Genomic DNA, 25,663 nt, shown 5'->3' on the forward strand with positions numbered 1-25,663 from the left:
TGGTTATGGCTAAGTTAAAAACGTAACTTAAAAATAACTTAACTTAAAAATGTACGAGCTGCGTTCGCTTCCCGCGTTTGCGTGTCTTACTGGTTATATTATCGTGAGAATGATGGCTTCCATTAAAGCAATGCAACTTTTTAGGAAGGAATAGAAAGCCTGCCGTTTCTATTAGCTTGGATTCCCCATTGAGGATGTCACTGGTTGGCCGGGTTTCTAAACTGCCCACAGCCCTCCTATGAGACACTGTGAGTGGAATAGTAAGAGAGTGGCGACACTAGCGTTGACTCCCATTGTAACAATGGAGAAGTGCTCATTCCATCTCAATGGGATAGTGCCAATGTTTGGAACTATAGCCCATAAGCACCCGCTTTGCGGCGAGATCAAAGCTCGTCGCCACTCTCTTACTATTCCACTCGGATGAGACACAGACCAAGTAGGAAAAAATAGTGGCATTTTATCATGAACAGTGAGGACCAATTATATGAAGAAAGGTTAAAAAGTGGTGAAGTGGTCCTTTAAGAGTTAAATATCTATAAGGGTCCATTTGGTAACCAACTCTCCATAAGAGTTAAAGATCTATAAGGGTCCATTTCGTAACCATACTCTCCATCATTTAGCTAGGGACCATGGAAGGGCGCCGGCCGGGCCTGTCCCTGGTGGTGGTCCCCGGTCGGACCACTATTGAAAACCACTGATTTAAAAAGTGCTTGTCTTCATAGACCCACGTCGCTTGTTTCTCTCACAACCCCTGGCAACACTGGAGGAGTACTACATTTGGAATTGCATTTTTTGGGGGTAGAATGAAATGCTAGGCTCGCTGGTGGAGCATTCCTCTCGTACTAATGCTTCGATAAACACGCATAATTAGCCACCTAGCTCAGCCCTAAAAAGACCCATTTTGTTTAGGTCATTTTTTTTAAATTTTACACTACACGACAACGGTACGTCTTTTTTAGGAGGTGAAGAAGGCTACGGTTCCACATACATCGTTTTTAACCCACGGACAGGACCAGGCAGGGTGGGTGGTGACCGACACACAACACGGTACAACAATGATCGAGCGACCAGAGACCACGGTTCCGGGCATCGCTGTAAGTTCTATCCTTCGTCTCATCATCATCATCGTGTGGTATTTATTTATATGTCTGATTAGGCTAATAATGACGAATGATTCATCTAACGAACCCCTGCCGGCAGCAAGCCAAGAGAGGTGCGTTCAAGAAACATTTTTTGTAGCAATAAACTATTTTCAACGTTTAGGAGGAACCCAAATTGGTTCGGTTAATTCAATATCACACAGATTTGAGTTGTCATCCATTTCTGACCATGGATTGGAGAAACTACCTCTTATTGGTTATGTTTACTATTATCTCGTTTCAAAGCATTGTTTTATTTCCTCTCTCCTCAAATGCACGCAAACACAATGTTAATTGCCGTTGTTGAACGCACCTCAGAAATAGCTGTGTGGTTACGGTATATACAAATCCTGCCTTGCTGCTATGATCTGTCTGTCATTTAAGACAAAGAAATGGTTGTCAAAACCCTCCTGTATTCTTAATTCAAGTCCCTCTCTGATACTCTTGTGAGCATCCTTCTGTTGGATGTCCGGCTGACCGGCTCTGTCCACCTGCTTTGTTCAGGGCCTGTGTTTTGATGTACGTCTCTAACGTCTGTTTACCTCTCTCACACACAGTCAGTCAGTCAGTCACTCACTCACTCACTCACTCACTGTTCAGGAATGAGTCTCAGCTCAGCAGTCTCTCAGTCAGTCTCTCAACAATTCAATTCAAAAGAGATCTGAGAAAACATACTATGCCAAAGCAAGTGTCAAAATGTAATAAAACTGTTGAAAATGTGGAAAGTATATACAGTTGGAAGGGGTACAGCTGCTACAGCATTGTGTAAACGGAGCTATGTCGTACATTGCGTCGTTATATACATGACATGTTATTTTGGATATAAAGCTTTTTTTTTTTAAACAAATGGCACCAATCTTTTGCAATCACTTTGGGACAAATGGCAGCATTTTTTCTCAAGACTATAAATAGTATACAAAAAAGGACTCGGGTTTAAGATGTCTTTAAATTCACGCAATCTTGTTTCTCTTTCTCTCCTGGCTGGGCCACATTATTATGCATGTCCACTATCTATCTGTCTCCGGACCGGGCTCAGTTTCAATCTCCAGCTGACTGGTTCCGTTCTGAACAGCCATTGATTGCTGCTGCTGCCAATTCATTTGATCTGCCAAAATACTGAAAATAGAGATCAAGAGGGATAGAAAGAGACTAGAGAGAGACTGACTGTCTGAATGGGATGGACGCAACAACTCCTCAAGTGCCAAATATAACAGCAAATCCATCCTGTACTACCAGTTTACTTCACTGCTGATCCTTGATTGACCCCAGCCCTCTGTCTCTGTCTCTCTCTCTCTCTCTCTCTCCCCCCTCACACTCCTTTTCAAAGTGTGTGTGTGTGTGTGTGTGCTTTGGCAATGTAAACGTATGTTTTCTCATGCCAATGAAGTCCTTTGAATTGAATTGAAAGTTGTGTGTGAGAGTCTGTGAGAGAGTGTATTGGAAAACGAGGACAGTTTGCAGCATGGTGTGGTGCCCGGATGCCATGCAGTGACAGTGAAGTAGAGTGTCAGAGGGATGGGTTGGGAATGCAGATGATGTCAGTCAGTGAGTCCACTGGATGGGCTGGGGGGATGGGTTCCACATGAATGCTATGGATGGACTGATACTGATTAGCCTCTTTCTCTCTCTCTCTTTCTCGCATCATTCTAAACAATCTCCAACCCTCCCCCTGTGTGTTTTTCACTCTGCATGTTTTTCAGGTCTGTGACTAAAGCCTGACATCATTGTTCATCGGTGCTGTGTGCTGAAAATAGCAGATCTACAAGGCACTGTGAGCTTGTAGAACTGCTATTTCCGGTCAAGCATGAACTTCTTTTGTCTTCACTTTCTTCTAATGTGATGTAAAACATTAAAAACATAGTTGAAATATCCTCTCGCAGACACTCAGTCTCAGTGAGTGACTCCCTCATGACGTGCATATTTCTGTCACACACTCATCCCCTGAATGATTCACTCTGAGACTGTGCTTTCAAGCCACATTTCCTTCACTCCTTCATTCCAGGTGAAGGTAGGTAGTGGTACATGAATTCACTCCTTGTCTCATCATATCCTGCTCGACATATCTACTGCATGTGCTGCCCTAGGACCTAGGACCTAGGTGACCTACTGCCAGTTGTAGTAGTTTCAGAGCTGGAGCCTTTATGTAACGCATGCACCCGTGCACACAAGTCACTGGATTCCAATAGAGAAATGATGGATCATGGAAAGTGCTTCAGGCTTTTTTAGAACAGCACTGCTATGCCTGATGCCATATTGACCTGCATCAATGCGTGTCATTCTCAACTATTCAGCTTCGGCCTACATATATCATATAAACATATATCATTTTCCCCTTTGCTTTGTATATCTTGCGCCACCCCTTGAGCCTTATCCCTAAATGTATTTGCCATTTTTTACTATTTAAAAAAACCTTTTAAAATTGTTCAAATAACCGATCTACAAGCTCACAACGTCTATTTAAAAATGGCAAATAAGTTTAGGCATAAGGGTGGCGCTATATGTATTTTCTCCAGTTATTAATCAAATCATGTATCAAACTTAACCCATTTTGGGGCAGGAACCCCTTTTGGTGTTAGCATTATGTTATGCTTTAGCTATTGAAAAATAGCAGATCTACAAGCTCATAGCGCGCCACCGAGTGGCGCGCTACGAGCTTGTAGACCTATTTTTTCAAAATCGAAGAACGACTTGGCTTTTTCAGAAAACTGTCATGATTTAGAAGACAATTTTAGAATCTGATCTCAGGTCAATATGGGTTAAGGCACCTTTACATTTGAATTTAATTTGTAGATGAAACTTTTCTTCATGAGCTTGTCAATCCACAATCTAAAATTAATTAAAAGGGCAACGTATGAGATTACATCAGGGAAGTTTCAAGCCACTGCATGTTGGTTTTGATATCGCAACCTTAATGAAACGAACAGAATCCAAACTAACCACAGTATGCTTTGGAAAATGGTCGTCAGTAATGTCAACTATTATAATGAGTTTTATTCAATGGGCTCAACAGGCCATACCGCCAGTATGGAAATTTAATCACTGAGGAGATGGCTCGTCATTAGTGGAAACAATTTATGTCAGAAGTTGAATCCACACATTATGATGATGCACTAATGTAATCTGATGTATTCACTGATATAGTTATACTACGAGTACAAATCACTCAGCTCCATATATGGGCACAAAGGGGGGACACACGGACACACAGACAGACAGACAGACATGATCTGCTAGGTCTCATAGTAAGTGCTCACTGCGTTCGCAATCACTGCGTTCGCAATTACTCTCTACTATATATAGGAGCGTAACTAGTATATGTAGTAGTATCGATGATACTACTACTAAATGGAATTCCATGTTGTAAAAAAGTTTGGCAAAGCTCTGCAAGAATTTTAATTTATTTTAATTTTAGGTTTTATCAGAGTAATCTAGCAGTGATGTAAATAGGTTTTCAATGTAATGAGTCCCGGGATGCAGGAATGGTCTTTTAGATGAGTCCCAGGATGAGTCCCACTTCAACAACGTTAGGAGTCATATTTTTCAAATTGCAGCATTTAACTCTCATTTCAATTTATATGGTTAGAATGTGGTTATATTCATGTAGAAAACAGAAGAAGAAATTATTATTATAACTAAATAATCAAAATAAACTAGAATAAAAAAACAGTACAGTAGTGCATCCCGTGGATGCAGAGGTCGTTGATTTATTGCATCCCTCAACTATAAACTGCGTTTTGGGATGCAAAATGCACCCTATTGTTAATTTGTAATCTCTGATCTAGTAAGAGAGTAATGACACTCCCGTTGACTCTCATTGTAACAATGGAATGCGGAAGTGCTCATTCTATCTCAATGGAATAGTTCCAGCCATAGGAGCAATGTTTGGAACTATAGCCCATAGGCAGGCACCAGCTTTGCGGCGAGATCAAAGCGTGTCACCACTCTCTTACTAGATTACTCTGGGTTTTATAACTTAAATTACACCCACATAACATGAACTTTGAACATTCAGTGGATGTTTAGGATTTTCTCTGTGTTCTGATGCCTTTTGAGCTGCAATGAAAACGGGCAAACAGGTGACAGTTGGGTTAGGGTTAGTGACATCTGCTGGCAAATCGATGTCATATATGGGATTTGTGGACTGTTACATCACAGTCCATAGGAAAATCGGAGCACTTGTTTGAGCCAGAAAACCCCAGACCACAGAAAATCTACTGAATGTTAAAAGTTCAGGATTTTTGGGTGCAATTGAGCTCCGGAAACCTGAAGAAAATAAATAAGAAACTTTTTTTTAAATGTCACGATCCCTTTTAAAGCAAACTATTTTAAAGCTACATAAACAAACTTTGTGTCAAGACAATTTCAGCTGACCCTCACAGTTGACCCTCTGAAGATAGGCAGATGCACTTCCTCTGGATGTTTCATGAGCAGTGAATGCTCGGCCACAGGAAAGACTAGTTAGTTAGGACAACGGAACACCAAAATAAGAGAATGCAAGACGAGGCTCAGTCATTCTTTATTGTTTCTGTGTTTCTGCACCAGCCTTCCTCAGAGCAAAAAGAAGTGTTGACCTCCTTGTTGTAGAATCTAGAAGGAAATTGTGGTTTGTGCTGACTTGCTCTCAAACAGAGACATTATTAATGCCTGAAATTAGCTCAGAACTTTCTTTCCTTTGTCTCTTTGTTACTTTTTTGTTTATTTTTATTTTTTTTAAACTTTGACACTTTAAAAATATTTCACCCACTCTTTTTTTTTGAATGAGTGAGGCTGTCTACTATTGTCACCAAACATCAGCGGTAAATGTTGATGTCTTGGATCCTGTTTTAGTGCATTTTGAAATGGATGCTCCGATAATCAGCTACCGATCAGAGATCGGCCGTATCGGCCAATATTCACTCTGATCGGTGATCGGCAATTTACCCTATCTGGAGAAACATATCTTTTACACCATTTAAGTAGTATAAATGTCAATCTGATATATATAGTGTAATCATTTAGCATTTTTGCGACGGGCCTAAACATTCTTTGACGTGGGTTATGACATAATTATAATGATTTTGGGAATATTCAAATTGGCCTCTTACGCACAAGGTCGGTATCGGCCATATCGGTATCGGCCGATCATGAGAAAAACAATCGGCCCCAAAAAACCTGTTCAGAGCATCCCTATTTTTAAACCATAATATGGTTTAAAAATAGGGATGCTCCGAACAGGTTTTTTGGGGCCGATTGTTTTTCTCATGATCGGCCGATACCGATGTTCGTATGTTCAGTTTTACTTAAGTAAACCATATTATGGTTTAAAAATAGGGATGCTCTGAACAGGTTTTTTGGGGTCTGCACATATTATGTGCAGACACACGGCTGACTGGTACCAGTATAAGGCTAGTCTCACACAGACAGAGCATTATCTGGTGACATCTAAAATGTAGTGACAAGAACAGTAGCAAGAAACCTATGATATCACCTTCCCAATGTGATGGCCAGGACCACACTAAAGACTTCAAAATTCATTTAGGTGTATCGGTGGTAGGCAGAGAGATCCGATCATCTTGCTTGAGACTAAAACTTTATTTTCTACAAATTCACCATGACTCAAAGATTCAGGCATGGGTGTAAATTGGTCACCAGGGTGTGTCAATAATGTCTTTGAACCTGGCCAAGACAAAAGACAAAGCCCAGCTCCAGCTTAATGCTCTGTGAGGGACCCTAGTCGCTCCCCCCTTCTAAACTGTCTGCGGTTTTCCATTGGACCACCATTGACAGAGGTGGAGAGCCAGGCCAGGCCAGGCTGACCAGAAATCAAAGTATTTGCCTTGTGTAGAGTACAGGTCAGAACAACATGCAGTTGACCACTGTGGAAACAAATTGAAGCACTGCACAAAGCCAAAAGTCCTGCTAAAAGCATAGTAAACCTGATTCCAACACCACATTAATCTGTCTCTGCCATGGTGCGTGCAGCTCACAACTCTGTGATATTGTGTGCTCACTATCATCCATGTAGCCCTGTTCAGTTGAAACTATAAATCTTTCCCAGCCCGTTTGTGTGAAACAATTGGGGGAGGAGGGGGACTCACGCACCACGCCAGCGAGGGCTAGTCAGATACCGTCCAGAAACGACTTAATTTCGGCTCTAAAATAGCAGTATGAATCGGCCCTTACTGTTTATTTTGCAACGAGTAGCCATGTGTGTCTGTGTGCGTCGCCTCGGCTAAAAACAAAGTTAAGCCTGACTTATCAGCGACGTGTTGCATGCTGAAAGTAGATGATCTGCAAACTCAGAACTCGTCGCCTCCACAACAGGTTGTGAGCTTGCAGATCGGCTATTTCCAGCACGCGGAAAGATGCAGGCACTGAAATACTATACCATTGGCAGAAAGGTCGGCTAGAGGCAAAAAGTGTGTTGTTGCCTAGAGATGAGGCAGCCAATGAGAATTTTCCATAAAAATAAAATATACGCACTTCAATTATTCAAAAATACTAATCGATAGAATAATCACTAAACCTATGATGGATAATTGCAGCCCTAGAGGTTACTTCTCTATGCTGTAGCAGTTGTGAGCTGGGGAGATAATGAAACCTTGTTTTCCTCCTCCTTCCTCTCCTCTTTTCTTGGCTTTCTTTAAAGTTATGCTTTGGTTGTGCATACTTGCTTATTGGACTTTACCCAGGATTCCTAAGCTGTCGATTCCACCGTTTCCTCCTTGATTTGACATTTTGGAAACGGGTGTGTTTGGACAGCCTGGAGTGGAGTCGTGGTCTATTGAAAGATTCCTCTCTCTTCTCACCTCTCTTCCCCTAAAAGAGCACATCTTTACTCTTGTATTTATCCCAGCTGCTCTTCACATCAAAGGGGATCTGTCACTGCAAGACAGAGCAATGCTAATTGCAGGTTCACAAAAAGCAAGGTTTTTGCCTGTGGGGGTTTGTGTGTGTGTGTGTGTGTGTGTGTGTGTGTGTGTGTGTGTGTGTGTGTGTGTCTGTGTCTGTGCGAGCGACACGCCCGCGTGTGTGTGTGTAAAATGTGGTGTTGCTTTGAATGTCTGAGCAGAGATGTGTGTGTGTTTGTGTGTGTGTGTGTGTGTGTGTGTGTGTGTGTGGCTGTATGATATGCATGTGAAGGCTTTTCCCTTGAGTGGAGATCTGATGTAGAGAACCGTGTGTGTTTGTGTGTGCACGTGCACTTTGCCCTATGGCTGAGTGTACGTGTACTGTCCAACTTTTCACAGTGCTATTTAAGATATTTGTATATCTATCCCACTACACACTGTGTTCACAACATGATACAAGATTCCAGGGTAACCAGGCATTTGGCTGCTATGTATCTGTGTGTTTCTGGGTCCGACGGTGCTGAGGTGATGTCTCCTTTCCATTAACAGTCTTTCTCTCTCGTGTGTCTTTTCCTAGCAGAGGAATCTGGAGGGCTATGTGGGCTTCGCCAACCTCCCCAACCAAGTCTACAGGAAGTCTGTCAAGCGAGGATTTGAGTTCACGCTCATGGTGGTTGGTGAGTTGCAAAACTTCTAGTTCCGCCTGTGGTGAATCGGTGTCTGTGTGGATGTGTTTTTGACGTGCCACAGTTTGGGACACATTTTGGACATCAGTGAATCAGTGAATTGGGGACAAAATTGTTGTCCACAAGTTGGGGCATGGGAGCTTATTGAAAGCGGATACACTCAGCGTACACATGTGACGTGACAATGACAGTTATTCGAACTAAGTGGTTTATCGATTATAAAATAACTAACATTTTAAATAATAATAATGTAGGGAAAAAATGCTAAGAAGATAATTGATAGTTGCAGCCCTAGTATGTAGTTATGTACACCTGTCCATGTGCTTGTGGCCACTTGTCAGGCAGTTTGTTTTTGATGGTTCATTAGGATGGGTTGAATGAACGTAAAGCATGCACGGCATCCAGAGCTCAGTGGCGGAAAAAGTACTCGTATGTTCAGTTTTACTTAAGTAATAATTAAGTATCAATACTGCAATATAGAAATACTCTGTTCCGAAGTCCCGAAATTCAAAATGTACTTGAGCAAAAGCACAAGTATACTTTTGGCATCAAAATGTACTGTCTCTTGAAAATGGCATTGTGACACATTGTGAACTTGTAGATCGGCTATTTTCAATTGGCAGAAATGTATATAGGACTGAAGTGGTTAAATATGTAGTCGAGTAAAAAGTACAATATTTGGATCAGAGGTGTAGTGGGGTAGAAGTGAAAGTATTGGAAATGCTAAATACAAACGCCTCAAAATTGTACTTAAGTAACAGTACTTGTTTACAGCACCTTTCTGTGTAGGATGACGACACACAATCCGAAAAAAGTCTTTAAATAGTTTTCCATTTAGGTTTCTCAGGGAAACCGGTCTTTGTAGTTTATAACACACAATGACATGTCTGTTTATATGTAGACGATTTAATTTGCATTACAGACAGAGTGTGTCGGCGAAGCACAGGATGTACACTGTTGGAATACAGTATATGAATGAACCTGGTTGTAAATGTGGCTAACAGGATTATGGAGGGAAAGAACCGAACACGGGAACGAAACGGAGGAAGGGTTGTTTTGGTTGGCTGGAGTCTAGACACACATGTGTGCAGAGGAAAGGTCAAGATAGTGTTGCACTTGACGAGCACATCGATGGCTTTCTTTAACAGCTCCCACAAATTAATGTGTTGGACAACGGAGATGGATAGATATAATCAATCACTATTATCTTTCCCACTGAATTGCAATTACATTTAAATGGTTCTTCTGTCTGAAATAATACAGGTGTGCCAGCTATTTAATCCTGTGGTTTTAGAATATGTTGAACCCCCCCCCCCCCCCCCAAAAGACACACACACACACACACACACACACACACACACACACAAATAAGATACTGCATGATGTCACTAAAAGCACGCACGCACAACCTTGAAGATAGAACAGCGTATAGGGTTTAGATGGACAGACAGTCTGAGGCATTCAATGTCTCAACTCGATGATCCTGGTTCAGTCCTTTTCACATATGGGCCCCTCTCACTCTCTTCCTTTCTTTCTGTCTTGGCTCTCAGCCCCGCATACCCCAGCTCAGCCAAACTTCACACATAGCGTTGAATGTGAGGGATAGAACTGTTCATAACTCAACACAGCAGAAATACAATGTAAGGACAAAGATGAGCGACGGGCTGTTCAGCAGATGGGGTTTGCTTTTGCAGAGCGTTTTCCAACACGCACATAGTTTCAGACACTTATCAATGAATTATGAAAGCCTCGATGTCTTTAAAAAATGCTTTTGAAGGTGGTTACTAATGTAAATAGCAATCTTACACAACTCGTTTGCACTAGGATATAACGTCCCCCGGGTGTGAGAGAGAGAGATTTGCATTAATAATGTAGTTGTGCGTCACTTCAGAGTGTTATTTTGGTGAAGGCTTATTGTTGCAAGTCTTTATTTGGCTTCCTCATTACTTTATAAACGTAAATGCAACAAGAAGCAAGCCTATATGCTGCTGTGTACTTGACAAATAACATAATTATTTTATACGGCCAGGCCAGTACAATAGCTATATTATAGTTCATTGGGACAGTGCAGGACAATTTACCATATTCAGATGATTGTCACCCCCTCAGGGTGGGATGCCCTATATACACTACAGTAGCTGCGCGCGCGCATCTACTTGTGTGTGTGTGTGTGTGTGTGTGTGTGTGTGTGTGTGTGTGCGCGCGCACACACACACAATAGCTGATCTACAAGCTCGCAAAACCATGTTACATGTGAGTTTATACATTTTTGCGGTTTTGCGTGGCACTATTAAAATGGTAAACGATGCTAAGAAAATAATCAATACTTGCATCCCTAATGCAGTGAGCACTCAGCATGCAGTAAGTTGTAAGAGCCTAATTCTGAGAGTGGGGGGAGAGAGAGAGAGAGAGAGAGAGAGATACAAGAATGAGAGTCGCTGGAATTGTTGGCCGCGCTGTGAACGTGAAGACTGGCTTCAATAGTAATAGTGTAAAAGCCTCAGGCTGACTGACTCAGTACAATGAGCAAGAAACCAGCAATGTTTAGTACAAGAGTACTGTTTTGTTTCATTATTACCGGTAGTCCGGTACTATGTTTGAGTGGTGCAACCACTCCTATAGACGGCTATGTGTGTCCCTGGGTCCATCCCTGCCTCCTGGCTGGCTGGCTGTCCGAGCATGAAAGCTGGCTGGCTGTGTCCGAGCATGAAAGCTGGCTGGCTGTGTCCGAGGACGAAAAGCCCCAAATATATAACGATAGCGCAGACAGTTTGTTTATTTTTATTTTATTAAATACAGTATACAATGCTTACGATTTTAAGAAACCCAATGTTATTCTCTATAGGAAAAGGTCCGTGAACCAGGGAATGAACGAGTGATGTCAGAAGTTCTGTGCAAATGTGCTGTAGTTTGGCCAACAATTTGCATTTGAGACTAATTCAATTTACATATATATCTTGGCGACACAAAATGTATTTGTGTCCAAAGCAAACTTGCCATTTAGTGAAATGTGTAAAACGTTGGGGGTGAAATGGTGAAGCCGGGATGAGGATAACGGCTGAAGCATAATGAAAGACCTGTGCATTAAAAAAAAGAAAAGAAAATAAAAAGGTCTGAGTGGCTGTAATATGAGCCCTAGTGTGTCTCTGCTTGTCTTCTCAGATTGACAGTTTGTAATGGCTGGCAGCTGGACCAGAGTTTAGACATAATGTGTAGGTGTGCGACTGTGCGTGACCCACACGCACCCACATACACACACATGTGTGTATGGATACACATGTGTGTATGTGTGTGTCGCTCGCACAAGTGTGTGTGTGTGTGTGTGTGTCTGTGTGGGGGGGTTTGTATGCAAGTGTGCCTGTGAGTTTTGGGGTCGAGAATAGTGAAAACCAGTCCTCCCCGCTCACACGTCGTTGGAGCTCCCGATTCACAGGGAAATGGTTGAGCTGTTCCACCGTCTGTCTGTCACTCCCTGAAATGGAACGCAGTGGAACACCACCAGAGTCTGTTCCCAGAATTCTTTTTTTGCACTCTCTCTCTCACTCTCTCTCTCTCTCTCTCTCTCTCTCTCTCTCTCTCTCTCTCTCTCTCTCTCTCTCTCTCTCTCTCTCGCAATTCTTCCTTTTGCGAGGGGAAAAGCTGCTTCCTGTCCCTTTTTTTTCTGTCCAGCTGGCAGCTCGTGTAGAAAAACCCCTGGAAAGATTTGAGAGATGCCGCGCTAGTGTGCAGAACTGTGCAGTACAGAGTGGAGTGTGAATGAAGTGAGACGAGATGAGATGAGATGAGAGGGGCAACCCATGCACGTTTCACACACCCAGTGTTGATTTCGTCGACCAAAACTATGACGAAAAAAGGTTTGACTACCTTTTTTCACGGACGAAAACAAAATAAAACTATGACTAAATATACTGACAATTTCTTCAACAAATTAAAACTATACTAGAAGAAGAGATCCATTAGAACTAAATGTAATTTCATGCTTGCTTGATCTTGTAGATCTTCTGTTTTCAGAATGCAAGTTACCAAGTGTAAAATCTGCCATTATCGAGGCCTGCCAAAATAAATGTTTGGCGACTAAATCAACTGTAGATTTAGTCGACTGAAACCAGACTTAACGCGAAAACCTTTCAGATGACTAAAAATAAATGGAATTTTATTTAAATTGTGCTGTCAAAATCAACACCGTTTCACACTGGCCCCGATGTGTACCCACCACCACCAGGCCAGTAACTCGACAAACGACCCCGCTTTCCCAAACTGCATCTTTAGGATGCCAACAGGCAGCAGGCCTATATAACTGAAACTGATAGGCACACCCACCCGCAGAACGCTATAGCTTGCAAAGCAGTTGCCATTTCAGAATGCCACATAGACGCCGCACCTCTCCCAGGGATTTATTTTTCAATAATACTTTTATTGATTTTTACATTTTATGACAAAGACGGAACAGAAAAAAAGATAGCTCAGCTCAGACACGTAGCAGTCACATACCTACATTGACCCATGAGATAAAATACAAAAAATAATATTAGAGTTGTTCTGATAGACTGATACCTCCCCCCCCCCCCCCCCCCCCCCACACACACACACACACACACCTACCCACCCATAAACAAGCTGTGTCCCGACTCCCAAGCCCCTTGCTTGGGACACAGGGTCCAACAGTTTCAACGTGAGTTGAAAGCGCGTGCCTCCAGGGCTGTAAGAATGTAAAAGCTACACACTTCTGCAGTCTCCCTGGGGTGACTGCTTCAACAGCTGGAATGTTACCAGAGAACATAGTTGGTACCATCATCCGGTATTCATTTGTGTCTGTTACTTGTTGCCGCCTTGCTGGTCATCTGGCTATGCAAGAGCAAGACTGTACTATCGTACTACTTATGTACGTGCTTGCTGACTAGGAGGAGCAGCGTGGTTTAACAGACTGGTTATCTAGACACTCATCATATCCCTACTGGCTTATCCTTTACTGTACACTCCCCTATCCTCTATCCTGTTTGTGGTGTTTGTATTTGTGTGAGCTCTGTGTTTGTTTTGTGTGTGTGAGTGTCTGTGTCTCCTGATGAGACCGTCTGACAGGCTTAGGGATGACCGCCTTGCCTACTGACCTTGCATGGAGGGGGAAGTGAAGGAAAGCTTTGGTCTGGTTAATCTGTTGGCTTAACTACACACACACACACACACGCACGCACACACACACACACACACACACACACACACACACACACACACACACACACACACACACTATCTTAGTCTTCCTTCCACTGACTAGCTAGCTTACTGCTCGCATTCTTGATACCATTTACATTCACTTTAGAAGATTTTGCAAATCATCACAATGTTCTGATCTTCCAAAACCCTTTGACTCCATCAACGTGATTGAAAATGGTTTTGACAGCCTTTGCACCCGTGTCAATACCCTGGTGTGCCATTTAAGTCTGCCTTCAAGTTTGACAAGCAGGTAAAAGGCAGTAGTAAAAGCCATTTGTTCCAGCCGCGTACCGTTGCCAAAATCAAGCAGTTTCTCTCTTTCCATAACCTTCCAAGACCTTAATCTCAAGATCAGATGCGTAAGAGGAACCATATGACCCTATCCTGGCCTCTGCCTGCTGGCTGTCATGGTTTAGAATCGATTTGAAGATTCTATTCTAAGTTTGTCTATGAAGCTCTAAATGAGGTTTCCTCCACCTACTTCTGTCGCAGCACTGCAGACCAGCGTTTCGCTTCATAGGAAGTAAATATATAGGGAATAGCATTGCTTCCACAGACTGGTTTGGTTTATGTTTAGTTTAATAACAAGGAAATCTTAAGTGGACTTTTGTCATTGAAGAAACATACCACCTGCATTGATTAAAACAGTTTATTTAAATGTGATTTTTACTACACCCTCTTCATACCAACGGTATTCTAGTAGTAAAGTAGCTGTAAGGCTGTACCTTAGCAACCTAAAAAACAATTGCCGTAGACCATCTGGAATTAGAAGGTCTACAGTCCAACTAGTCTACAGTGTGTGCCGAAGTGTCCCTGAGCAAGACCCTTAACCCCAAACTGCTCCCCAGGAGCATTAATTGTGCCCATCGCTCCCAATAAATACAGTTTTGCACAAACGTCACGTTTGTGCAAAATAGCAAATGTACAGTGACAAAAGAAAACAAGTATAATTATTACTCAGACAGTGCAAGACAGGCCTTGTCATTAAAGCAAAGGAGCCTGTTTACACACCTAGTTTACAATGCTTACACGTCACCCGCACGCACCCGCGCTGTGTGTGTGTGTGTGTGTGTGTGTGTGTGTGTGTGCGCGCGCGCAATAGCATGTGCTCACTGCTCATGCATGTTTCTACATGCTCTCTCAGTCGTATCACGCGATTTGAATAATGTTGATCTCTCCTTTACTCCAACTATCCTTTTTTTTAGGGCTTTAACTATCAATCATTTTCTTGCTGATAATTCTATCAATTTCTCAATCGCATAATTGAGAAGCACACAAACCTGAACTCCTCCAACATTCAGTGGATTTCTGTGGTCTGGAGTTTTCTCTGGGGTTTGGAAGCCTCAAAAGGCTGCAATGAAAACAGGCAAAACAGTGACATCTGCTGGCAAATCCCATTGACATATATGGGATTTGCTGGCTCTTACATCACAAACAGCAGGAACATCAGAGCACTTGTTTGAGCCAGAAAACCCCAGACCACAGAAAATCTACTGAATGTTAAAAGTTGGGTGCAATTGAGCTCAGAAAACCTAAAAACATTAAGAAGAATTAAAAAAAAAATGTAATGTCACAATCCCTTTAACTGTTGCAGCCCCACTGTTTTTAATATCCTCGCATCCGTTCCCCCTTTCTCTGTAGTGTTGTTGTGGTGTTTGATGATCATTAGTCATCATGTGGCATGTGTAACACATAACATGTGGCAACTGACAGTTCAGCGTTTAGCCGTAGTTATTCACAGTGGAATCATCTTCTCTGTTTCCTAATAAAAACCTGAGGAAACTGGGCTGCTTCCATCTGAGACTTAAGGCTATTTCAAGTCAACTAGTCAAGGCTCCTGTAGATTTTCCATCTGGACAATGAATGAGACAGGCTGTCATGTGAACTGATTACTGACTTAATCTATTTTGGATTCCTACATCTCGCATGGTTTGTGGAGTGGGGAGTTGCCTTTTAAGTGCGCGTGTGTGTGTGTGTGTGTGTGTGTGTGTGTGTTAAACCGCACGCTTCTTGCTCGAATTTCGCATAGGTGTCTGAATCTAGATCGCTATCGATTAATCCTGCATCACTAAGTACGTAGGTTATGTACAAATGGCATTTGTAATGACAAATTGCTTGTTTTGACCTCGACAAATTGCTTTTGAACTAGCCATAAGTATAGTATACCAATGCAAACGTGTTGAGAGAGAGAGACTGGGGGGGAGAATTGCAGATCTTTATCACTGTGACCTTTGCCCCCTGTTGCTGCAGAGAGCCCCTCCACACTGAACAATGGAGCTTATCTTTCTAACCATCTCAGCAAATACGCACGTCTCTGTCTCTCTCCAACACATTCTAAACCTCTCTTCATTCTGTGTGTATGTAACTCAGATGTGTCATTAATTTTTCTTGTCTGATTCATTCAAGGCCTATGTCTCATACTGTGTAGAGAAGCTCTGCAGGCAGGAATTCAAGTCAAGCACGCACTATAACACACAGGCACATGGAGAGGACCAGTGTTTATTTCATCCACTGAAACTATGGCGAAAATGTTCGTCGACTACCTTTTTTCACTGATGCAAACGAAATAAAAACATAACTAAAAACGAAGCTATGAGGGCTAAAACTACGACTATGTACCGGTACTGACAATTTTGTCAACAAATAACTAAAATGTTAGGGAGTGACTAGTGGAGAAGAAGAGGGCAATTGGAACTAGAAGACAAGTCATTTTATGCTTGGTTGCAGATCTAGCAGATCTACAAGCTCACTTGTATATCGGCTATTTTCAGCATACAGCCAAGTGTAAAACCAGCCATTACGATGCCATCAAGGCCTAAATCATCGATATTTAGTCGACTAACACTAAAACTGTTCAGATGACTAAAATTAGTAAAACTAAATGGGAATTCTCTCTCTCTCTGTATCATTAGCTAGTCATCAGGATGTGAGGGGGGCAGCCACACTGCCCCCAGGGCTCATTCTGACCATTACCACACTGACAGGAAGAAAGGACAGAGAGATACTGAATGATGGAGAGAGAGAGAGAAGGAAAGAATGTGAGGAATCTCATCACGGGAAACCCAGTATTTGTGCTTGTCTGTGTGTCTCCTCGTCTTTCAATCTGACCTACTGTATAGTACTACAGACAGTATTTCTGTTTCGAAAGTTGAAACGACTACCATTGAAATAATCACATTTTCTTCCATCCACTTCTAGCTATAAACAGAATGTATTTAAAAATGTTGTTATTTGTCTTTTACTCTTTTCCCATTAAGAACAGGAACCCATATTTGCTGTAACTATACCTTTCAAGATAGGAACCCATTTTGGGGTTGTTGTGCGATGTACTGACAATTTTGTCAACAAACAAAAACACTAAACATCTATTTTTTGTAAAAATAAATAAATAAAATATATTTGCAATATATATACCTGATTTTGAACAGACTTGTGTGCAGAGCCTCCCTTTATTTTTTCATATCTAAACTTTGTGACTCCAGCACCAGACCTCAGTCTATTGGCAGATGAGCGGTTTTTCATGTTTTTTCAAGTTTTTCAGAAAACTCAGGATTTAGAAGGCGTTTTGACTAGAATCGGCCTCGGGACTAAATGGGTTAATGGGATTTCTGTAATCGGTAGCAGCTGTGCTGCACGGATGCGCCAATATGGGGAATTAAACGGGTGAGCTTCATTTTTATTGTCTTTTATCGATGTGTATCTCTCTACACGTCATCACGCAGCACATTTTCGTTTTAATAAATAAATAATGGACTTTTAAATATGGACATTTGGTATAAAAACACAAATTATAATTTGCCCATTTTTTTGGCATCCATTGTTGCCCATATGCCCATATGATGACCACGGATTTGGTCTAAAAGTGTGAAGTCTTCATTTCACTACGCCTTTAAAGACTTAAAATAGATGCACAACAAAGTGCGGTAATGCACACGTGTGGTAAATGGACGCTATAGGAAAATGGTGGACTTGGTGGCGGGAACTCTACTTTGAGTTATTCACCTCTGCTCTGTCCACCAAATTTAAAAGTGTGTTTAATTTAATTTAATTACATTTATTTTTCCTCAGCAACTAACGATCCACCTTGGTAGGCCGTTCAATTTAGTTGTGTTCTCTTCACTGTGTTTATAAGCCCTTGCCATAACCCAAGCCCTACAAATAATTATTATCCCAAAATGTGGATGATAAACCTGGAATAAAAATGGTTACATGGTACTGCGAGAGACTGATTGAAGGGTTGCTAATGAGAGGAAGTCGGTGATAGAAAGGTCAGAGACTTGTACACCATTAGTCTATTTGTAGTGTCGTGAGCTGCACCGCGATCCACATGTCACGCTGAACCAATATTTAATTAAAGCCGAGCCGAGGGAGGCTAAATGGGACAGACCTGCCCTCGGGAGGTGCTAACCAACTATTGACCGATAAGAGGAACTCTAGAGAGATGTGGGACTTGGATGTGGTCACCTTAGGAGCCATGGAAACTGCTGTCATTTTCAACAACAAATGCTTTTTAGTGTGCCATGCTCTATGAAATGATAAGCGGGTGAAAGATGTGACGGATTTTGATGAATTTCAGACACTTTGCGGGTCTTCTTTACTGCTGTGTTTAAAGCCTTAAAGGACAACTTTAGTTTTTTCGACCAAGGTTCATGTTTTAGGTCTTTGACCAGCGCAGAACTACCCACCATTGCTGAAAATTGTTTAAAAGTGTACCTGAAGGGGCTTTAGAATAGCAGTGCTGGCATTACATATAAGACAAAGGCACTTGGAATGGGAAATAGAGGGGGAGAAATGGAATAGTTAGGGTTATTTAACTTATTTGTTTTCTTTTTGTAATGCTACCGACATTTGTGCACAAACACTCTTGAAAGCAAAATATTGCATTGTGGGTTTGAGCCGACGGGCTCTTTTTGATGTCAATCAAGAGTCACCTTAATTAAAGTAGCAGATGCCAAACTCTTTATCTTTAAATAAAATATTCTTTAGGAGCATGTCATGTGATCTACCTGCAGTCTGCACAGTCTTTGTGATCTACTGGTATATCGCGATATACCTTTTGGGCACCCCTGGACTACAGTAAATAAAATAATAATTAAGAAATTGCTGTAAAATGTAAAAATGCACATTTAGCCACTTGTTTGAATGCCCCACCCCCTGTCAAAAATAGCTAAAATCGTTAAAACGAAAGAAAGCAGCAAATGAAACAAAATTTACGCTCATCTTTTACTTTCTCTAATAACAACCTAAAACATGAACCTTGGTTGAAAAACCCCCCAAAGCTGTCCTTTAAACGTGATGGTGTTTGCAGCGTCTGTTTGGTTAGGACACCCAGTGTGATGTTTGGTAGAGGTCCAGTGAGATGTTTGGTCACGGCCCACTGGGATGTTTAAGCGGCACCCTGTCCAATGTTTGTTCAGGACGTATGCCTCTGTGAGCGGGTAGTTAAGGCTCTTTGAACAGCTGGCTGCTCGGCTGTTGGGAGGACTGTGGCAAGTCATGTATTGCATTTGTTTGAGCACTGGCTGGATAGGTAGGTGGTTGGGCCTCGCTACACAGGATAGACTGGTTCCCAAACACTGGGTCGTGGACGAGACCGATTTGATGGGTCGTGGTCCTCAAATGTGAAAATCTGCAAGTTTGCAGCGCGGAGGGATGCGTTGTGCGCTTGTAGTTCTGCTATTTTCACTAGTTTGTGTCCCTGGCAGACGTCACATTTCTCTTGGGTCACGGCACAGTGAGCTAAACATTTGGGAACCACTGGGATGGATAATGCACTCTGTCATGGCAGACCGTCACTAGTTCTCATTTGGCCAAATGGCATGCATGTTCCTGTACAGTGTTGATTGCCTTTTTTCACTGATAAACTAAATGGAAACTAAATAAACTAAGCTATGATGAAAAACAACTAAGGCTAAATATTATATTGACAATTTCGTCAAATAAAAACTAAACGAAAATGTTAGGAAGGGACTAGTGGACAAGAGATCTAGTATAAGTCATTTTACACTTTGTTGCATGCTGAAAATAGCCGATCTACAAGCTGGTGGCGGCTGTGTCTCAGGGTTGGAGTGGCTGGATGGTAACCGCAAGGTTGCTAGTTCGAACCCAGAGTTAGTGTCGAAGTGTCCTTGAGCAAGACACTGAACCCCTAATTGCTCCTGATGTGCTGATTGGTGCCTTGCATGGTTTCCGCCGCCATCGGTGTATGAATGTGTGCGTGTGAATAAATGGGTGAATGTAATGCACAATGTATGTAAAGCGCCTTCGGATAAAGGCGCTATATAAATGCACCTTTACCATTTAAGAGACTACGATAAACTGACTATATAAATCAAAATTTGCTGTCAAAATCAACTGTCACGATACTTGCACTCAAGCAGCCAGCTTTGTCACCCTACAACGCATTACACTAGAAGCAGCTTCATTCACAAACACGGTAACATCACTTTCAACTCTAAAGATTGGATAAGGGAGAGCTGGGAGACCATGATGCCACTTGTTTACCCTTCCTCTCTGTAATGCACGTACATCTTTTAACTCTTCTCCACACACACACGCACGCACGCACGCACACACGCACGCACGCACGCACGCACGCGCGCACACACACAAACCATGTTTAGATAACCCTCTCTCCCCTGTGGGTCAGCGGGGAGTGTTCATTTGCCCAGACTTCAGTGGGAGGGCTTCGTACGTCTGTGCCAACCCCTCGTGAAATAGCCTGTGTGTGTGTGTGTGTGTGTGTGTGTTTGCGTACCTCTCCATCAATGCTGATGTGTGTATGCGAGCATGGGTGTGACCTTTGACCCCAAATACTCCATCAAACAGGGGGTTGGGGGGGGGGCGGAGCTGTCGTCTGGCTATGGCGGCTGCGAGGGACAGAAACAGTGTGGTCATAACTCACACAGACATGACATTATCCATAACGCTCACACACACCCACAACAGAGAGCATCCCTGTGTAGATCTAGTTGACTGATGTGACCACACTGACTGTGCTTGCTTGGACTGACAGTTCAAACTGTGATCATTACCAGGAGGTGATTGACAAAGGGGACAGATGTCCTCATTATCAGCCCATTGTTTGCCTTGATTTATGTATTTATTTAGCGATTTGTTTATTAATGTATTCGTATTTTAAACTTGTGTTTTGGGCGGGAACCCCTTTTGATGTTGGCATTATGTTATGCTTTAGCTATTGAAAAATAGCAGACCTACAAGCTCATAGCACGCCACCGAGTGGCGCACTACGAGCTTGTAGGTCTGCTATTTTTGAAAAATCGCAGATCTACAAGCTCATAGCACGCCACCGAGTGGCGCACTATGAGCTTGTAGGTCTGCTATTTTTGAAAAATCGACTGACATAGAAACATAGCTTTTTCAGAAAACTGTCAGGATGTAGAAGACATTTTTAGAATCTGATCTCAGGTCAGTGTGATCGGTGTACTGGGGGAGGCTGCAGAGGTCTTTCTAGGACAGGCAGCCATTCTTCCATCCCTGCCTCCTCCTCGCATCCCCTCGCCCAACGGCTTCACAAGCCAGACGTTAACTCATTAGGCCATAGTTAACTGCAATTCTGTAAACAAGATGCTGTCTCAGGATATTATAATATCCACAATATCCAGTCTCGTATCACAATATCTACAGTATGTAGTATTTTCCAGTCCTGTCTTATTTCTTAAAGGTGAATGTGTTCTTTGTCAAGTGTGCGTGCGCGTGTGCAAGTGTGTGTGTGTGTGTGTGACTGCATGTGTGGGATGGACTAGTGGAAAAGAGATCCAATACTACTAAGACATTACATTTTATGCTTGGCTGTGCTCAGGTGTCGAGCTCTGAAAATAGCTGATCTACAACAGATTGTTTGTTTTCAGCATGCAGCTGAATATAAATCGGGTATTTTGACGTCAATGGCCGCCAAATAATTTGCCAAAACAACCGTAGAATTAGTCTACTAAAATCTTATGATATTTAGTGTAGTATAGATTTAAGTAGATTGACATTTCAGATGACAAAAACTAAATGAAATTTTATTTAAAAAAGCCTGACAAAAATGTACAGTGTGCGTGCGCTTGTATTGTGTACCAAATGACTGCCCAGGGAAGGCAGAGGGACAGAGGAAGAGAATGATTAGGAGGGGGAGCGGAAAGCTGTTCTTCCTGGTGGATGAGCTCCTGACCTTTTCATTCGCAGATAATGAATCTACTTTTATTTCCTTTGCTGCTGCCCTTTCCCTTAAGACTCTGTGTATGCGTAATCTGTGTGTGCACGTGCTGGCGTCTCACTGTGCATAATAAGCGTATGCGTGTGGTTAACTGCGCGCGTCGTCGTGCACATAAAATGCAACCATCGGTTTGTCCTAAGAGTTTTAAAATGGCATTTGCTGTTGCATAGTTTTTACTACAGTTTGAACATGGATGAACGGACGTTAGTTTTATCGCTGCAGGAATATTATGGATATTTATGGTCTTAACCATAGGAACCCCTTTTGGTGTTTTAATCCATTCTGACCTGAGATCAGATTCATACGAGGTTTCCACTGGACACACACTGGTCTGATCAACCCATTCTGACCTGAGATCAGATTCTAAAAATGTCAGTCGTTCTTCGATTTTTCAAAAATAGCAGACCTACAAGCTCGTAGCGCGCCACTCGGTGGCGCGCTATGAGCTTGTAGGTCTGCTATTTTTCAATAGCTAAAGCATAACATGATGCTAACACCAAAAGGGGTTCCCGTTCAGAATGGGTTAAGCATTATGTTATATTTTAGCTTTTGAAAAATAGCAGCTCTACATAGCCGAGCTTGTAGATATGCTATTTCTAATCTGTGAAAATGTGGCACAAATCTTGGAATATATATTCTTTCAGAGCGTTTTTAACTCAAATCTTTGCTTCTGGGGGGGTCCCTGGAACAACATATTTTCAGATGGGTCGGCGGCCATCATTTTTGTGGTCCTTGACATGAAATAGTTTGAGAACCACCATGTTTCTATATCACAAACTGTCATGATTTAGAAGACATTTGTAGCATCCGTTCTCAGTTCTAAATGGTCTTGTGCGTCTTCTGTCTTTTTTTCCTGAACCACAGGTGAGTCCGGTCTGGGCAAATCCACCCTCATCAACTCTCTGTTCCTGACCGACCTCTACTCCAAGGACTACCCTGGCCCTTCCCAACGCATCAAGAAGACTGTTCAGGTGAAACGACACACACAGGACCAACTATCTACCATGCAGCTATTACACTGTCACTGCCAGCTCATGCTGCCTTCACTTCAATGCATGAGGAGTGAGCAGGCTGCTTCCTATCACCTGAGGGGGGGTAGTTTCCCCGGTAGGACGTAGCGCGTGGAAGGAACACGTTTTTCCGACCAGTTCCTTTCCCCTCCCATCAGGTGCCTCACAGGTTGATTTAAGAACATGGCAACTATTTACATTTGCAGACTTACAACTGGATAAATGAGCGATACCCTGGTGATTTTACTGTGCTGTACATGACTTGGACTGCGCATATTAATAATGGTTGTTTGTTCCACATGTTGTCTCTTCCCATGCTTTGAGTTTCTCTTTGTTGTCGAGATGAAAACACGGAAATCAAGGTTCATCAGTGTGCAGATCTCACACCGATGCACATTTATGGCCGCCCTTACATTCTCCGTTTGTCATCTCTCTCTCTCTTCCGTCGCTCTTTTCTGTCTCTTTCCCGACATCCCCCACATTGTCATTCCCATGCCACATGTTTGACTGTTTGACACGCGGAGGCCTCGGGAGACCTCCGTACACAGCAATCAGAACCTAAACAAACAAACCTGCAAAATAAACCACTGTGACTGAGCCGGAGTTGTCGGAGGGTAACAGCCAGGCCAGAGAGTCGGCGGCGAGCGAGCACAGAGCAGAGGGAAAAATGGAAGGAGGGAGGGAAGGAACCAGTGAGAGGCACGGAGATGGAGGAGAGAGAGAAAGAGGGAGAGGGGGAGAGCAAGGGCCAAAAGGCCTCTATGGTTTTGTCCTTTTATGGTCATGACAAACAGAGCAGGGACAGAAGAGGAGGGAGGTTGAATCTGACAGCAGTGGGTTGAGGAGGCGGATAGAGGGAGGGAGGAGGCATGGAGGGAGAGAGGGAGGGAGATAGAGGCTAGTAACCCCGTTAATGTCCAAGAGACATGGCTTTAGGGAAGTGGCAGGACGATACTAAAAGAAAGAAGGGGAAGTAAGAAGTCAAATGGACAGGGCAAATGAGTGAGACGGGGAGGGCCGCCTATCTTCCTCCGTCTCTCACCCCCCCGGTGAGAGGCGGAGGAGCCTGTGTGTATGGAACGGGGAGAAGGATGGGTGAAGCTGAAGAGCAACGAGGGATTAACCTCGCGTCACCAGGCTTTCCGCCTCGGAGGAAAGCCTGGTCTGTGTTCCAAATTCGCCGTGTGAACCGGTCTGGAGCGGACGGTGATTTACGTCATGTTGTAGTCACTGATTTGTAGTCATCGGGCAGGAAACCACAAGAAGTACCCATTCATACTACGGATTCCGCCTTGTGGTTTCCTGACGGATGACTACAAAGCATTGACTACAACATGACGAAAGTTACCATCCGCTCCCGACCGGATCATAAACCCGAAATGGAATGGATAAGAGGAGGAAATGTGAACACGCGTCACGCGTGAGCCGTGAGGTGGATGACAAGTGTGGGGTAGAGGGAACAACACAGTGTGCTATATTTTCATCCACCCCTTCTCTGTAAACGTATTATTATTTAAGCATTTTTGAATAGTTAAAATAGCCAATCTACAAGCTCACAACGTGTCGATGTAGATTGGCTATTTTAACTATTCAAAAATGTTTAGGGATAAGGTTTAGCATGGACAAAAATAGAGCCTATCGTCCAATTTCTTATTGTCAAAATTGTTAGTAAAAAACTAGACGATCTACATCAACAGGTTGTGAGTTAGTAGATTGGCTATTTGAACTATTCAAAAATGTTTTTCAAAATAGTAAAAAAGGCAAAGAAGTTTAGGGATAAGGGTTTTAGCACCGGCGCCTTACCCCTTTACTATTTTCAAATGGCAGATCTGCAAGTCGTATGTAGATTGACTATTTGTATTATTTTAAAATGTTTTTCAAAATGGTAACAAAATAACCAAAGAAGTTTAGAGATAAGGGGTTAGGCACTGGCAAAGATAGGGCCCTGAAAGTGCTCCTTACCACCAGAGCAGCGACCCCCTGAGGCCTTCCTGCTCCTTACAACCAGAGCAGCGACCCCCTGAGGCCTTCCTGCTCCTTACAACCAGAGCAGCGACCCCCTGAGGCCTTCCTGCTCCTTACAACCAGAGCAGCGACCCCCTGAGGCCTTCCTGCTCCTTACAACCAGAGCAGCGACCCCCTGAGGCCTTCCTGCTCCTTACAACCAGACCAAAGAGCTTTGAACCGACCAACATGGCCATCTCTATTAGGACAGGAAACCACTTTATTAATCCCCCAGGGAGGAATTCAGGGTGTTACAGCAGCACCGACAGAGTTAAAGTAAAACAAAAAACAGTTCACAATAGACAATAAATATGGCAATAACTACATGACTAAACCATTGTAGTGAGTTAGTCCGTGATCCAGGCCACCATGTCATGATCTAGCTTCTGCAGGGTTTAGGTTCTGATTGCTGTGTACAGAGGTCTCCTGAGGCCTCCGCGTGTCAAACAGTCAAACATGTGGCATGGGAACGACAATGTGGGGGATGTCGTGAAAGAGACATAAAAGAGTGACGGAAGAGAGGGACAGAGAGAGAGAGAGAGAGAAAGAGGAAAAACGG

The 25,663-nt window shown here is 42.9% G+C and overlaps 1 protein-coding gene across 2 annotated transcripts in view; it reads left to right on the top strand.

The window, feature by feature from the left end:
• The first annotated feature begins 783 nt into the window (after nt 1–783).
• LOC308314804 (septin-7-like) overlaps nt 784–25,663 on the top strand; it is a 46,076-nt gene continuing 21,196 nt past the window's right edge. The window contains exons 1-3 of one of the 2 annotated variants that reach the window (XM_080762509.1): nt 784–1,094; nt 8,547–8,646; nt 22,955–23,061. In XM_080762509.1, coding sequence (XP_080618635.1) covers nt 1,056–1,094; nt 8,547–8,646; nt 22,955–23,061 — 246 coding nt within the window. In that variant the 5' untranslated portion in view covers nt 784–1,055. The remainder of the gene's footprint in view (nt 1,095–8,546; nt 8,647–22,954; nt 23,062–25,663) is intronic. The other variant, XM_080762510.1, reaches the window with a different exon arrangement.

The sequence above is a fragment of the Protomyctophum bolini genome (genome assembly GCF_963924005.1).
Source record: "Protomyctophum bolini genome assembly, chromosome: 4".
NCBI lineage: Eukaryota > Metazoa > Chordata > Actinopteri > Myctophiformes > Myctophidae > Protomyctophum > Protomyctophum bolini.